Here is a 15,334-nt window from a genome sequence, read left to right on the forward strand (position 1 = left end):
GATCGCGAAAATCTCGCTTTCCAGATTTCAACGGAAACATCCATTTTGACCATTCCTGAATCCATTTTGACTAGTTTCGGCGTGACGTCTGTATGTTCGTACGTATGTACATAACTCAAAACCGAATAGCCGTAGAATGTTAAAATTCTGTATTGAGAACTGTTGTAATATCTTGTTTTGCACCTACTCTTTTGATTGCAATCGACTGGACCCAAAATTGTCCAAAAAAGTCCAAAATTCAAAAAGTTTGAATTTTGGACTTTTTCTTAACTGCAGTAATAAGCTTCCATTGAAAGCTGTTCAACGATATATCATAAGTGGTGCTTATTTTCATTAGTTCCAGAGTTGTAGCCAAATAAAATTTTAATTAATGAAATATTTGAATTTTACAGGGGGAAGGCAATCGACCTCGAATCCGAATTCATCTCCTTTTTTTTAATTTAAATATATTGATTTTTTTGTAATTATTAACCTCTGATTGAAAAAAAAATTGTTACAATAAATAATAATTTCATAATAACAATAGAAATAAAAATTATAAGAAGTTATTAATGAAATAAAAATTTTATGTACTTTTAATTTTTTTTAAATATGTATATGTAATTTAATAGGCGTATAAGGAAGTCGTGTGGTGTTTACATCAGCTTTTTTTTTTTAAACGAGCAAGCGATTTTAGAGAATGATTATTTACTACTGTCAGGCCACCTACAAATAATACGATTAAGTCCTCTTAAACATATACAATGATAGAAAACATGTTAACTTTATTGTTATCTATACACGCTTCAGTTAATAGTATTAAATACCGACAAATGAAAATATACTGTCAGTAAACATAAACAGTTTTATTTAATTCAAAATAAAAAATGGATCATTAATAATGACATATGATAAAAATTTTTACGATTAATCATCTTAAATAAGAAAAAAAAATTAATGATAAATCATTTATTTGTATTTTGTGTGAATTCTGTACCAATATTTTTAAATGCCAGTTAACTGAATTTCGAATTCAATTTTCTTTTTTAATTATAATAATTTTTTTCTAAACAACTAATAATACAATAATCTTATTGTTTTTTTTTTATTTTTTATTATAGGAGTGCCCAGAAGGAGTTGTTCATGAAGAAGCTTTTAAAGATATTTACGCTAAGTTCTTCCCACATGGAAGTAAGTTATTTTATTAATGTATAGTATATGAAACATTTATTTTTATAATTATCTTATTATTATATTTTGTAGATTTTTATATTATATTACATAAAACATGTGAACGTTTTTAGAGCTAAATTATTTAGATTGAATGTTACTGAAGATTAAATGTTTAATAGAATCGATCAATCAGTCATTATGTCAAGCACTAGATCTACATAAACTTTTTTTTTTTTTTTAGATAAGTCTATGTATTACGAAAATAAAAAAATAAAAAATATTTTGAGGTTGTTAAATCAGTTAATAATTTTACTGAAAACTATATAATTACACTGATACCTAAGATTTAAAAAATTTGATACATTGCTTCATTATTTTGACTTACTTTTATTATAGTTCATGAATTTATTTTTCTCTACATTATTAAAAATAGAAAATTAAATATAAAAATACAAATAAAAGTTTATTTATCGAATCATATAATAATGATTTATATTAGTTTATTATAATTATACAATAATGATTTTTACCACAGTGATCTTGAATTATAAAAAAGATAGAGCTTTTGTCACCGATGATAATTGAAATCCCCAAGATCTCAGGTGCAAATTAATTTAGATAAGACCTTTAGCTAAATCCATTTTTGTTTCTAAATTCATCAGGATGTATTGTCTATTAAAACTCAACAATAAACAATGATTGGAAGACAGGACCAGGGAATCGAACGTGATGAAATATAACTTGATTGTTGCGTCACGTAATCAGTTTGGTATCACCACACCTTAATTCGGAATACTTGACTGAGGGGAAAGATACAACGGAATTTGTTTGTAGATAATGAAAACGGATAATATGGTATGCGTAATTTGCATTCAGATTGTTGAAATCTACCGTATTTTAAGATAAAAAAGTGTATCGATTTGCATCTTAAAATTCGAATACAATTGAATCTCGCCTTTTGAATTTTAGCCTATCGCAGTTTAAATTTAATGTAGATTCAAGGGATCATGAATATTTTTAACTTTAGAATTTTTTGAAATATTACGTAGACTGAAATACGTAAAACAGTTTTCTAAAATGCAACAAAAAATAATACTGTCTTTAAATTTATAGTTTTAAATTCCGCGAAAAATGAAAAAAAAGCAACAACATACTAACGTTTAAGTTTGATGCAGACATCAAAAAGTCGAAATTTAATAAAATATTATACTACTTTCTTTTTAATAATTTTTTAAAGTTGATTTTAATTATTTCTGACATTTTTTTTAATTTTATTTTTTTATACTTGAATTAGACCTACGAGCCTTTATGTTAAGTAAAATTTAAGTACTTTAACTACGGATGAAGTTGTTATTAAAAAAAAACAAATAATGGAATACCTTCATGTTATTATAAATAAGTAAGATAATGAAATGAAACGATAATAAATAAGTTCTGTTGAGTATGAACTATGGTTATCTGAAATGATAATTAGCATATTATCATATCATTTTAATTCAAGTTTGATTATCATAATACAGCTATAGGTTACGCATATTATACTTAATAATCCAGTACTTATTTATGAAGATGACAAACAAATAAAAAATATCTTTAAATATCTTAAATTTTTTGCTTAAAATTCTTCCACTGATGTAATCTTAAAAAAAGTGTACCACGAGACTACCAGAGAACTCTGTATACAAAACAAAATGATAAAATTGAAATCGGTGCATTTGGTAGAAGGTTGAATATAATAAAAAAAATATTTACAAGTCGAATTTATTGCTTTTTTAACTGTGTTAAATATTAGTTTTACTCATACCTACCTTCTGTTATTGTAAATAACAAAGATACCCTAGAAACTTGTGTAGATTAATTAAATATCAAAGTATGTAACATTTGACTGATATCCCCTATAGAGTAAATTTTCCGCTTGTAACGACAAACATTTTACTTTATATTTCATGATTTCCACTCGTACGTCGACAAACCCCACAATAGTGCAACTGAAATCAAATAAAATCCACATTCAATCATTTCAATTCAATACTTATCTGAAGATTTTTTTTATATCTTAATTTTAACACGTATTTATTTACTGAATTAATAGTATATCTTTTTTTCTTTTATATCAATTTTTAAAAAGCTTGGAGTGATTTAAAAAAAAAAGTTATTTTTCGAAAAATGTATTAAAATGAAACCGGTCGTTTTTTTCTTTTAGTGGACAAATATATAAATTTTAACAATTTTTCCAGTAAAATCAGAAAAGTTATTAGAAAAGAAAGGAATAAAATGACACAAAGAATTTATTTTTTTATATATTTCTTGCAAATAAAGAATTCAAAGAGTAAAAGGTTTTATATCTGTATTTAAGCCGTTAAAACGCGTGTAATAGCCTTGTTTTATTAATTAATTCATAAATTGTGTAGTTATTTATTCATGCATGAACAAGAGCCTGATTTCCAATTATATTTACATAATTTTAAAAGATAGATGATAAAGGTGTATTTTAGCGTGTAAAAATGCCCAATTAAAAGCAGATAACCACTGTTAAGCCTCGGAAGTACTACTGTTGTTGATTTTTTCGTTTTAAACGTTATGAATAAGCCTACCATTTAATTTTTTTTAGAATTGCTTTACGATGAAAATTAGCGTAGAACCTTCTTTGTTTTTCCTGTTTAGCCTCCGGGAATTACCGTTCAAGTATTACCTCAGAGGATGAATGAGGATGATATTATGTGTGTAATGAAGTGTAGTCTTGTACAGTTTCAGCTTGACCATTCCTGAGATGTGTGATTAATTGAAACCCAACCACCAAAACAACACCGGAATTTACGATCTAGTATTTAAATCAGCATAAAAGTACTGCCTTTACTAGGACTTGAGGGCTGGTACGTTCGACTTAAATCAGCTGATTTGGGAAGACGCGTTTACCACTAGACCAACCCGGTGGGTTAGCGTAGAACCTAATTCAAGCAAGAGAAATTGAGTTTGCCTCGCTTGAATTTTGTAACAAGAAATTCTCGTATTTTTCGGGCTAAACAAATTTCGCTAACGTGCTTTCTTCGTATATCTGAAAAAAAATGAATAAAGCTTTTGTAAGTAGTTTTATTAATTACTCTTTCCTTCCAGAAGAAATATGTATATTAGATAATTTCTTATTTATTGATAGCAAGTACTTTATAGGTTATTTAAAAATATTTGCTTTTCATGAAATTGTTTTCGATTATGGGATATAATCAGTCAGTTTTTATAGTAAAAGAATTAGTAACCTATCAAATTAAAAGCCTTAAGACCATCTATAAAATTCATTCATCTGGTTAGTAAAGTTATGCTTAAAATTTTCAAAAATTTAAGCAAACATTTCGGTACGCAAAATAAGCAGTTGCGTAAAAATATTCTATATCTGCCAATTTTCATTGAATAGTGAGGCCAAACAATAAAATGACAAATTTTTCATTACATTTTAAAGACTTTTTAGGAAACGTGTTTTTCGAAACTGGTCAATTTTTAACTAATCAAGAAACCCATATTTTGACTAAATTAACCGCCTATTCTTATGAGTACAATTTCGACTTCTACCACTTCGAATTCTAAAAATGGATAAAATTTCTTATAAACTAGTAAAATAGTTGTCATTTTCTTCCGTAAACTGTTATTAAATTGCTTTTAAAAAATCTGGGCTAGGGTATTTCATGATTAATTTAATTATTTTTTTTTTCATTCTTTAAACCTAATTACCGGTATTCTTTAATTATAGCTGTTCTATATTTTTTTTTTTTTTTTAAGATTACGTATGACATTTTGAAAAGATAATAAAAAGAATAAAGACTGCTAAGATAAAAGAATAAAGTAATTATGCAGGTATTTAACTAACTATAATGAAGAAAAAAAGGGAAGTAAATGATGAAAAAAGATAGAAAAAATAATGATCTAAATTAATTTGAGAAATGTCTCTTAGTCATGAAGGAGTTGTTCGCCCTGTCAAGGACTAAAAATTAGAAAAAGGTCATAAGGTGGGTTAGGTAGTTTGGTACACCGAGCACGATAAACCCTTCTTCTTCACGTGCAACTTAATACTTTGCTACTCATCCTTCCACTTTATGGCACGATGGTGCCACCCTTAAAAAATAAACTGCACAACGCTGCTGTATCTGCCTTGCTTGTAATAATTGTTGGTCTGGCTAATTTTAGTCTCTCATTTATTTAAAACAAAAAGTTATGTTGCTGTGTCGGTTGCTTTTAAAGGTTAAAATAAACTATTAACGAAAATCACACAAATAAATAAATTTATTCTGTTCGTGAGTACGTTGTTGTTAACATTAAATGTATTCATATAACATTTTATTTACCTTTATTGCGTGCAGCAAATGTATAAAAGTATTTCCCGTTCGATTTACTGCAATTTTCTTAAACCGTACATTTTACTCATTATTACACTTACGTTACAATGTATCGGTGCTTGTAAAACTAAAAATAAACGAAAATATTTGAGAAGGATATACTTAATTTATTCTTGACTGTTTCTTTGCAACTCTTTCTTCATTTTGTGACAAAATACAAAGTAACCATGTTAAACGGTTGACTTCTTCTAATTAAAGAACACACGATTCCCAAATATAACGAAATTGCACAAAACGGAAAAGATTTGTGATTTATTGAATGTGGTTTTCCTTTTTTGCATTATTGCATTTTTGATATCAGCACTCTATTGCGTGAGTAAATTTAACATTCCAAAATTTTAAACGTTTAAATGTTTACTTGCTATATTTTTTTTTTACTAAACCTTATTTTTTTAAAGTATGACTAATCAAAAATAAAAATAAATTATCTGAACATAAGTGAAGACTTCATAGCAAAAATGCAGATTTGAATAAAAGGTATTTTTAGAATAAACAAAAAAAAACTTGTTGTAGACGAATAGATCTTTGTTAAATTCAATTTTCAAATGTTGAAAATACTAAAAAGTAGGGAAATTTTATACGAGGGATATCGCTAAAGTAAAACCCGTTGAGAAATTTCTCTCCTAAGGTTGGGAATCTGTGTCGTTCATGGCCACGCTAGTAATGTACACTGCATTATTGTCTGTAAATTATCGCGTTGTAGTATCTTTGACTACTGTAAGTTATTACGTTAAAAAATTAATAGAAAAATCGATGTTGCCGCTGACTGTGAATTACGTGAAGTCATACGTTTTTTAAATTAACTTTTATTTTATGGTTTTAATCAAGTAGCCGGAGGCAGGTGCAGCCATACAGTAACAATAACAGTAGCAGTGGCTGTGTTGTTGAGCCGCTGCGCTGTAAACTCTCGCATCCCTTAAAAAAATCGAGATACAAAAAAAGTTGAAAATGGTTTTTAAATATTTATCTGAAGAGTATTTGAAAGCAGAAAGTAAGTGAATTCTTGTTTAGTTTGTTGGAATTGGGGAAAATTTGCAATCATTATTCAATTTTTTTTTTTACCTTTCTTCTTTCTTCATTCCATTCGTGGTCGAATTTCAAAACACCTAGGAATTAGTTTTTAAATATTCAAATGAAAATTACACAAAAATCAACTTCATGTCTTCATTGGTTACCGAAAATATTCAAAAAATAATAAAATTTAATGTTATCCCATTTTAACCCATTAAACTCGTAAATTAAAAAAAAATCCTTTCTTAGTATGCACTTACACCGTAAGAACGTGTATACCAGTCTCCATCAATTTATCTTCAGTAATTTTTTCTGGGCGTTAATTATGAGTTAGTCAAGACATGTTGTTTTATAGGTACAGATTTTTACAAATAAAAATGCAAGTTAATTTACAGTTATATGTAAATAAAATAAAACCAATTGAATAGAAAAATAAATAAAAAATAAAAGCTTAATGTAATTAACTGAACATATAGTAAAATATAACAAACATATTTATATTAAAAGTTTTGTAAAGAATAGAAAGCATTTAAGTGCATAAAATCAGTCACGTTAATTGACTGTTAACCAAATCCAAATTGTTATCCTTGAGATTAAAAATGAATCCAAAAACCTTGAAACCATAGGAAAAATAAATATATAAGCTAATTGTTGAAAGGAAATGAGATAGATGAACAAGAGCAGGTAGTAATAGAAAAAAAGGGAGGAAAAACGCTGATAAAAATAAAACAAAGAATAATTCTGGATTAAAAAAATGAAACACTTGATTATAAAAGTTACAATAAAATTTAATGTTTTAAATCATAACTTATTCAGAAAAAAAATATTTTAATAGAATAATGTATTAGTTAAAATTTAATAACTGTTTTGGGTAGCCTAAGTAGTTTTTCTTGTATCTTAAGGGAATGAGAAGTTAATTTAGATTCTCTTTATAAAATTACATCATAATTACACACTATATTGTTTCTTTTTGTAAATAATAAAATTAATGAATTTGATAATATGACTGTGATAAGGAGTGTTGAAAAGGATTCATTAAAAAAAAAATCGTTTTATAAACATCACACTAATTATCTTTTTGGCTACAGTCCAATACAGTATTAATAATGCACTTATTTACAGTTAAATCTTTAATAGTGTGTGTATATTTAAATTTACAGTAATAATAACAATAATTAGAATGTGTTTCTTTTCTATTAATTGGTATACAGGTATACAAACAAGAGATTGTATCTAAATAATTTATTTACTAGCAGAAAAAGGATCAGTTCATTTGTATAATATTTTTTGAATACTTTACTATTTGCTTGATTACGGAAGACTGTAACTTCTATGGAGGAATGTTATTATATTCGTCTTTAAAACGGAAGGTTTTTGATTCAAATCCCGGTCGGATCTATCATTTTTCACACACTGTAAAAATTCATATCAATCACAATTTATAAAAGAAAGTAACTGTAATCTGGATTCAGTCAGTTAGTTCTAAACTGAATCGAGGAATACATAAAAAAATAAGGTTTTTAAGAAATATTGTACTCTTGTAAAATAAACTTTTCATTCATTGTATTTTACTTATTACACTTTTTAATAATAAATCACGCTCATATGAGCATGTGGAGCAAGCAAACAGGATTGTTAACGTCATAAATTATGCGCTAGATAAGAAAAAATACTGTTCAGCGGTTATCCTCGATGTCAATCGAACTTTTGACAAAGTTTGGTATGTAGGGTTGCTCTATAAACTGAAAAAGGTTTTACCGCATCTTTTCTATGTAGTGCTGAAATCTTGCATAGAGTACAGATGTTTTCAAGTTAAACGTGAGGAGGTCCCTATACAATCAGGGTACTTCAAGGAACCGTTTTTGGACCCATATTGTATGTTCTGTTTACAGCCAACTTGCCAATTACGGTGGATACCACAGTTGCAACGTTTGCTGACGATACTGAAAGTCCTGCTGTTCACGAAAATCCAACTATTACATCAGATTCAGGGTTATCTCACTCTCCTCGAATCCTGGCTTACAAGTTGGGAAATAAAGATAAATGAAACAAAGTCGAAACACGTCACGTTCACCCTTCGAAAGGAACACTGTCCAACTGTTTCTATCTTCAGTATTCCAATTCCACGTTCTCAAGACTGTAAATTTTCAGGTTTTCATCATGACCGATGACTTACCTGGTAAAAACATATTAAATCTAAGCGGATACAGTTGAACCTCATGTTTAAGAACATACTGGCTAATAGGACATAGATCTCGGCTTTCAGTAGAAAATAAATTATTGATTTATAAATCCATTTTGAAGTCTGTCTGAACTTACGGGCTTGAATTGTGGGGTACAGCCAGTAATTCCAATATTGACATACTTGAAAGCTACAAGACAAAAACACTGCGAAAAATGCTAAACATATCCTGCACATAAGCAATAGCCTCATATCTAATGATTTTAAATTGCAAACCGTTCGACAGGAAATCTCTCTAGCTAGCACACGATATCAAAATCGTTTGGATCGGTACCCAAATTATATGACAATCAGTTTATTTCATCACACAATCAGTGATTTTTCAACATTGATGTGAATCAATATTCTTGATTTGATTTATCGTTTCAATTAGGTGATTTTATAGTCCGGCCTTACGGACGGCTCTACTACTTAATTTCTTTTATTTCGTTATTATTGTCACAAACCACTGGGTCTGTAGCTACTTAATGTTGGTTCAAATAGATTTTATTTACTTATTGTTCCATTCTCTTCCTGAACTGATTGTAAAGTTGCTATGGCATTACAGAAAAAAAACTCTAACGAAACTTGTTTTAATTGGTAGAAAAACTGTTACATTTAAAATTTAAATCTATTCGGCTCAGAAATTGAAGTTTATGTATTCCCGTATTCCCACACTTACCCTTTCACACAAACTCGGAAATTTTTTGAAAAAATAATTTTAAAAATTTAGTATTACCAACTATTAAAGAAAATCTTTAAAAAAAATAAGATTTTTAAAAACATTCCTTCTCTTTAGTAAAATAATATTATTTACTGATAAAAATAATCAGTAATAAAAAAGTAATAATAAGTAATAAAAAATCATTTTTATTTACAAAATATCTTTTTTTTCTCTTTTGTTCATTTACTTTAGATAACACCCATATCTTATTCCCGTGTTGTCTTTTTACTCCATAACATGTCCTTTACTTTAATAAATTTTATTATTTTTTGTTCTATTTGACTTTTCAACTAGATTAATTCAGTAGCCGATAAACAGACTTAAGGAAGTTATTAGATTTTAAACTTAATTAGTAGGACTCCTCCTCGAACTGTTGTTTACTATACGGATAATCAAGGACTTAACCGCACTTAAATTGTTTAATGAGTTTCCTTGCTGGAAAAAGAATTATGGGCGCTATTTGATGTTATTAAAAAAACGTTTCATTGTGGTGTATACAGAATTAGTTCGTCCCCGTGCCGTAGCTGTTAATAGGTCGGTTGGTTTCTACAATGGCTTTTATATTATATAGTTAAAAATTAATCGGGTTTTTATAGAAGAACTAGCATCCCCTTCGCAGCTTCGCCTACGCTATATGGATAAATTCGTTTTCCGTCACGGTCAGGGGATATTTAGCAGATAATGGCTCGCTTGGCTCGTCCTTCCTGTCTGGTCAGAGGGCTCTGGACCCTTAAACCCGCTATATTAATTAAACTCATGATTCTCACGTGGATTTTTAATTTCTGGAAGAAAAGGAGTTTTGATTATTGAATTTGGGCTGCAGCATCTATGCTGTCGCTCAAAACGAAAATCTTTTTTCAGCAATATGATGTTTAAAAAATACCCGGTTCTTGTAGGTGGAATGTCTATCCAATACTTTATCTGATAATCCAAATACAATAATATAATAAGCAGTTATTTTCTAGATAACAAAAATTAATTTTTCGTAATTTAATTATCAATTACTTACCCAATGAGTAGAAAGATCTTCTTAATCCAAATACGAGTAGCATTAAAATGAAATCTGAACCGCGAAAAATAAACTGTTTGATACTGATTAATAAGAAATATTTATTTCAACATATTTTATAAGACTATCCTGTAAGTTAAAAGACTAACCGGAGGCTTCTATCCTCTGTACCGCTGCTACGTTCTTTATCCTTTTGATTGTGATAATAATACTGATAAATAACAATTAAAGCCTGAAAAGCTTTCTTTTTTCCAAATTTTCCCACGTTCTTGACGTAGAAGCTCTGATACGATCCTCCTTTAGCATATCCCTTTTGGTTCCCTTTTCCTTTCCGAGTATGACAATACGAACACATTTCTATCGGCGCACTTAATCCGTACGTTATAGCTAAAGCCACTCCTTATAGTACTCCTTATAGTAGTTTACAATGACATGAGTATGAATTCGTGAGGAATTTAATTCTAACTTGCGTTGCAAATTTATTGCAGCTCGAGTCTAGGCGTAGCGCTTTCTGTCAGCACCTAACCGGAATTACTACGCACTTCAGCTGTTTCAGAGAACCTAGATACGCCATTCTTTTAACAGACTTTGAACAATAAGACGATAATAATGTTGTTGAATAATAAGACGTAATAATGTTCTTTTTCTTGAAGGTATATTTTCTTAACTTTTGATAGTTCAATATCAACAGTCAAAATAAATCAAAATGTATGAAAGTTTGCTGAATGTGCTAATTAAAGCTAATTACAATAAAAATAATAATTATTTAATAGTAATCATATAAAATATATTAAAATATTTAAAAATATATAGTTATGAACTCAGAGATATTCTTCTTTTACCATGGTAATAGAAATATAACGAATTTAAAGGATTCATTATTTTTCTTTAATGAATATGTTTCAGTCTGTAATATCTTAACCTCCTAAGGAATATTATGATAATTGTAATTCGAGATAACGACCAAGCCTGTAAGCTATGAATCTGCAAAGTTTTATTAAAATCTGTCAAATAGTTTTTGCTATGCCCGTACAGGGACGGCCCTATTTATTTTATTATATGTATAGATTATTCTTTTAGGCTAAAAATGGGAGATTTTTAATTCTTCAAAAACTTAGCGACTTATTTGTAATATATGAATACTTAGTAATTGTGAGCCTGAAAGTCCTCAACATTAATCTTTTTCAAATTGAAGTATGTTGAAAAATATGTTATATAATTAATAAAAATACAAGTTTCAAAAGTCGGAAGAGTGAAATTACCTCATTATGCTTCCTCAGAATCTGTAATGGCAGTAGCGTTGTTATCAGCTATTTTGGGCAACTTCAACATGTAATCAGGATACAATGAAGCTGTCTACTGGTCAACTGAATAGTTAAAATATGTATATTTAACGTTAATTAGACGAAGTTAGCGAGCGAAGCGAGGGTAGGTTATGTTTGGTTAGGTTATATTAATATACCCACCGGGTTGGTCTAGTGGTGAACGCGTCTTCCCAAATCAACTGATATGGAAGTCGAGAGTTCCAGCGTTCAAGTCCTAGTAAAGCCAGCTATTTTTACACGGATTTGAATACTAGATCGTGGATACCGGTGTTCTTTGGTGGTTGGATTTCAATTAACCACACATCTCAGTTATGGTCGAACTGAGAATGTACAAGACTACTCTTCATTCATACTCATACATATCATCCTCATTCATCCTCTGAAGATTATCTAAACGGTAGTTACCAGAGGCTAAACAAGAAAAAGAAAGAAAGGTTATATTAATATAGTGCGCGATACGTCAAAACACTGAATCAACATAATCTAATCAAACATAACCTACACTCGCTTTTCTCGCTAACTTCGTCTAATTAACGTTAAAAATAAAAATTATATAAAATAAGTTGTTACAATAAATTTTATTTTTATATACGCAAACAATTGGATTTCAGTAGGGGTCCCGTATAACCGATTTTCTTTTTTTGTATACTCTGTAAATCCAAATTACTGTTTAGATATTTTTTGCAAATCAATTTTAACAACTTTTACTTTTAAAAATATAATACCTTGTAGAGTTAGCTACACCAACTATCACACACGCCACCTTATTGCCTATCATAAAAAAAGTATATTTTTCCCGGTAAAATAGTTGTTAGCGATTGCTGGAAGACATATAATTGTTTGCAACTCGAGGGCTACTAACATTAATCGATCAACCACAAATATAATTTCATACATCCGGACATGGAAGCTCATACATTTGCCCAAAACAGCTGATAACGTTACTGAAATTACAGATTCTGAGGAAGAATAATGAGTTAACTTCATTCTTCCGACTTCATTCTTCTTGAAACTTGTATTTTTATTAATTATATAACATATTTTTCAACAATTTTACTTCAATTTGAAAAAGATTAACGTTGAGGACGTTCAGGCACACAATTGCCGAATATTTTTTAAATAATTATATTTAAATTAATTTATGACATTAGCAGTGATTGCTTGAAAAGTAAAATAGCATTTATTCAGTGTTGTTTTTTTTTTTTGTTTTAGTATAAAGCAAATTATTAACTTTTAAATTAATTATGTCACAATTGAAAATTTTTATCTGCAGTATATATATATATATTTTTTTTATTTAGACCATTTGTATGCAATTATAAACTCTGCTAATGGGTTGAGTGTCATTCATTCATTTAACGTATCGATTGAACGAAATCGTTTCCAATATTACAGATTAACTGTTATTACAGTTGTTGCAGCTTTTGAAACGGTTTATCTGTGTGTGGAAAAAGCAATTGTCAATATGTATTAGCGTTTTATCTATTTTAAGGCGGTATAATTTCTAAACAAAATATGAATTATAATTTTGACTGAATGTAACTGAATTACTCATAATTCTATGTACATTGTAACATGTAATCTAGACATAAAATCTATTTATTTTTCCCTTGTTAGTTTTTTTTTCACTTTTTTTTTATTGTGTGCAATGGAACAAGTGAGTTGAGCCAGTCTAGTGAACATAAATTATTTCATATTTCTGAATAGACAGTGAATTATTCATACTATTTATATTTTACAGTTTGTTTAGTTTAATTGATGATGCGTGGTTGTTTTACAAAAGAAAAATTTCATTAATTTATTTCTTTACACTCTTTTCCCAGAACTTCTTTTACTTTTAATGTAAGGGATTTAAGAACATATAAATCAAACTTGTTTTCACTGAAAGTATTGATTTTCATTTTACGCTGAGTCTCTAGTACTGAACAAACTGAATTTATCACTTTTTAGGATTGAATATCACATGACCTTCAGTACACAAGACGTCCTTATGTGTAATATTATGTTCAATTCGAAGGAAGAAGTATGCTCGATAAGCAATATTTATTATTTTTATGTGAGGCTGTAAAAATTAATGAAATTTAAATAAATAGAATAGATTAAGACGTTTGCTTGTCAGGTTGCACACCACTTTTGGGAGTGATTTGTATTTAATTACAAATAACCTTTTATTTTTTTGGAATCATTACAGTTATACTAAGAGACAAAAATAGTTAATACATTTATATTTAGGGATAATATCTTTTATAGCTAACTTATTGATTTAAAGCTCATTTTTTTGTTATATCCCGTTATAAATATTAAAACTAAAGATTAAATTAAAAAAGAAATAAACTTAGCTTGCTATTTTTATTTAGGAAAAATAAAGACGTTCATGTGTTTTATATATTATTTATTCTTGTTATTGCACGTTTTTATTAATATTTATAATTATTATAGAAAATAAGTAATTTTTTTAGAACTATAAGTTTATTCTTATTAATAAATATTACATAAATAAGTAAATTAGTAATTTATTAAAGTTTATGCTTTCTCACATAAAAAAATATGCTTTAAATGTTCTTAGTGTAAAATTAAAATATTAGTTTTGTTCAAAATATTTTTTTATATTATATCATATTTATTACTCGACTAATAAGAATGTAATGCATGAATTACATTTTGGCATTATGTAAATAGGTTATTTATTATAGGTAGGGCCTAACAGGCTATTTTTTTTATTTTTTTAGTATAATATAGATGTTATTACATTTATTAGTTTCGTAATTCTTCAATAATTTGTAATTTCTATCTTATTCATTGTTTCTGATACGAAGTATATATTTTAGCATTGAGAAGATATTTCAGTTGTTGAAATTCCTCTGGGAATTTAAGCTGGTCGAGAAGTTTCTGAATCGTCACTATTATTTTTTTTCCTCTTTGTTTGATCTATCCATTTCCTTTATTTTTATTTATTTATTTTTCTCTTAACAATCCTTTTTTTCAATATTGTTTATCTGATTTTTTACTTTGTGTTTTTTCTACCGCTGATTTCTGTATTTAAAACCTGAGGAAAACATTTTTTTTGTGTTCTAATTAATATGGAAAAGACTTATTATATGGAGGGAACTGGAATGAGCTACGATAATAATGTCTATATTTGCAAATTAAAAAAAAATAAGATAAAATAAAAATTTTTTAATATGAACTACTGTTTATTTCTAGAGCTCTCTTCTTAAGATAAGTTTTTTTATATAAAAGACAAGTTTTAACAATTTGTCTTTTACAAAGAATAGTAAAAAAAACTGATCTTAAAAAAGGGCAAAATTTCAAACATTAAATTGTCATTATTTATCATGCTATTAAAATTCTGGCCTATATATTTTTGAAATTTTACTCGATAGAAAGTTCGTACGTAAAAGAAAAAACTTATACGAATAAATATAAATACGCAGCTTATACAGTTCAGTTTGTTTAATTTTCTGGCTGGTAAGCAATTTTTAAACAGATTAATGACCAATCATTCAT

The 15,334-nt window shown here is 27.9% G+C and overlaps 1 protein-coding gene across 1 annotated transcript in view; it reads left to right on the forward strand.

The window, feature by feature from the left end:
• The window catches only part of LOC142324433 (A-type potassium channel modulatory protein KCNIP1), a 445,118-nt gene that overhangs the window by 306,548 nt on the left and 123,236 nt on the right, over window positions 1–15,334 (forward strand). Inside the window, exon 2 of the mRNA XM_075365265.1 lies at window positions 1,101–1,170. Coding sequence (XP_075221380.1) covers window positions 1,101–1,170 — 70 coding nt within the window. The remainder of the gene's footprint in view (window positions 1–1,100; window positions 1,171–15,334) is intronic.

Source organism: Lycorma delicatula, chromosome 5, assembly GCF_047948215.1.
Source record: "Lycorma delicatula isolate Av1 chromosome 5, ASM4794821v1, whole genome shotgun sequence".
NCBI lineage: Eukaryota > Metazoa > Arthropoda > Insecta > Hemiptera > Fulgoridae > Lycorma > Lycorma delicatula.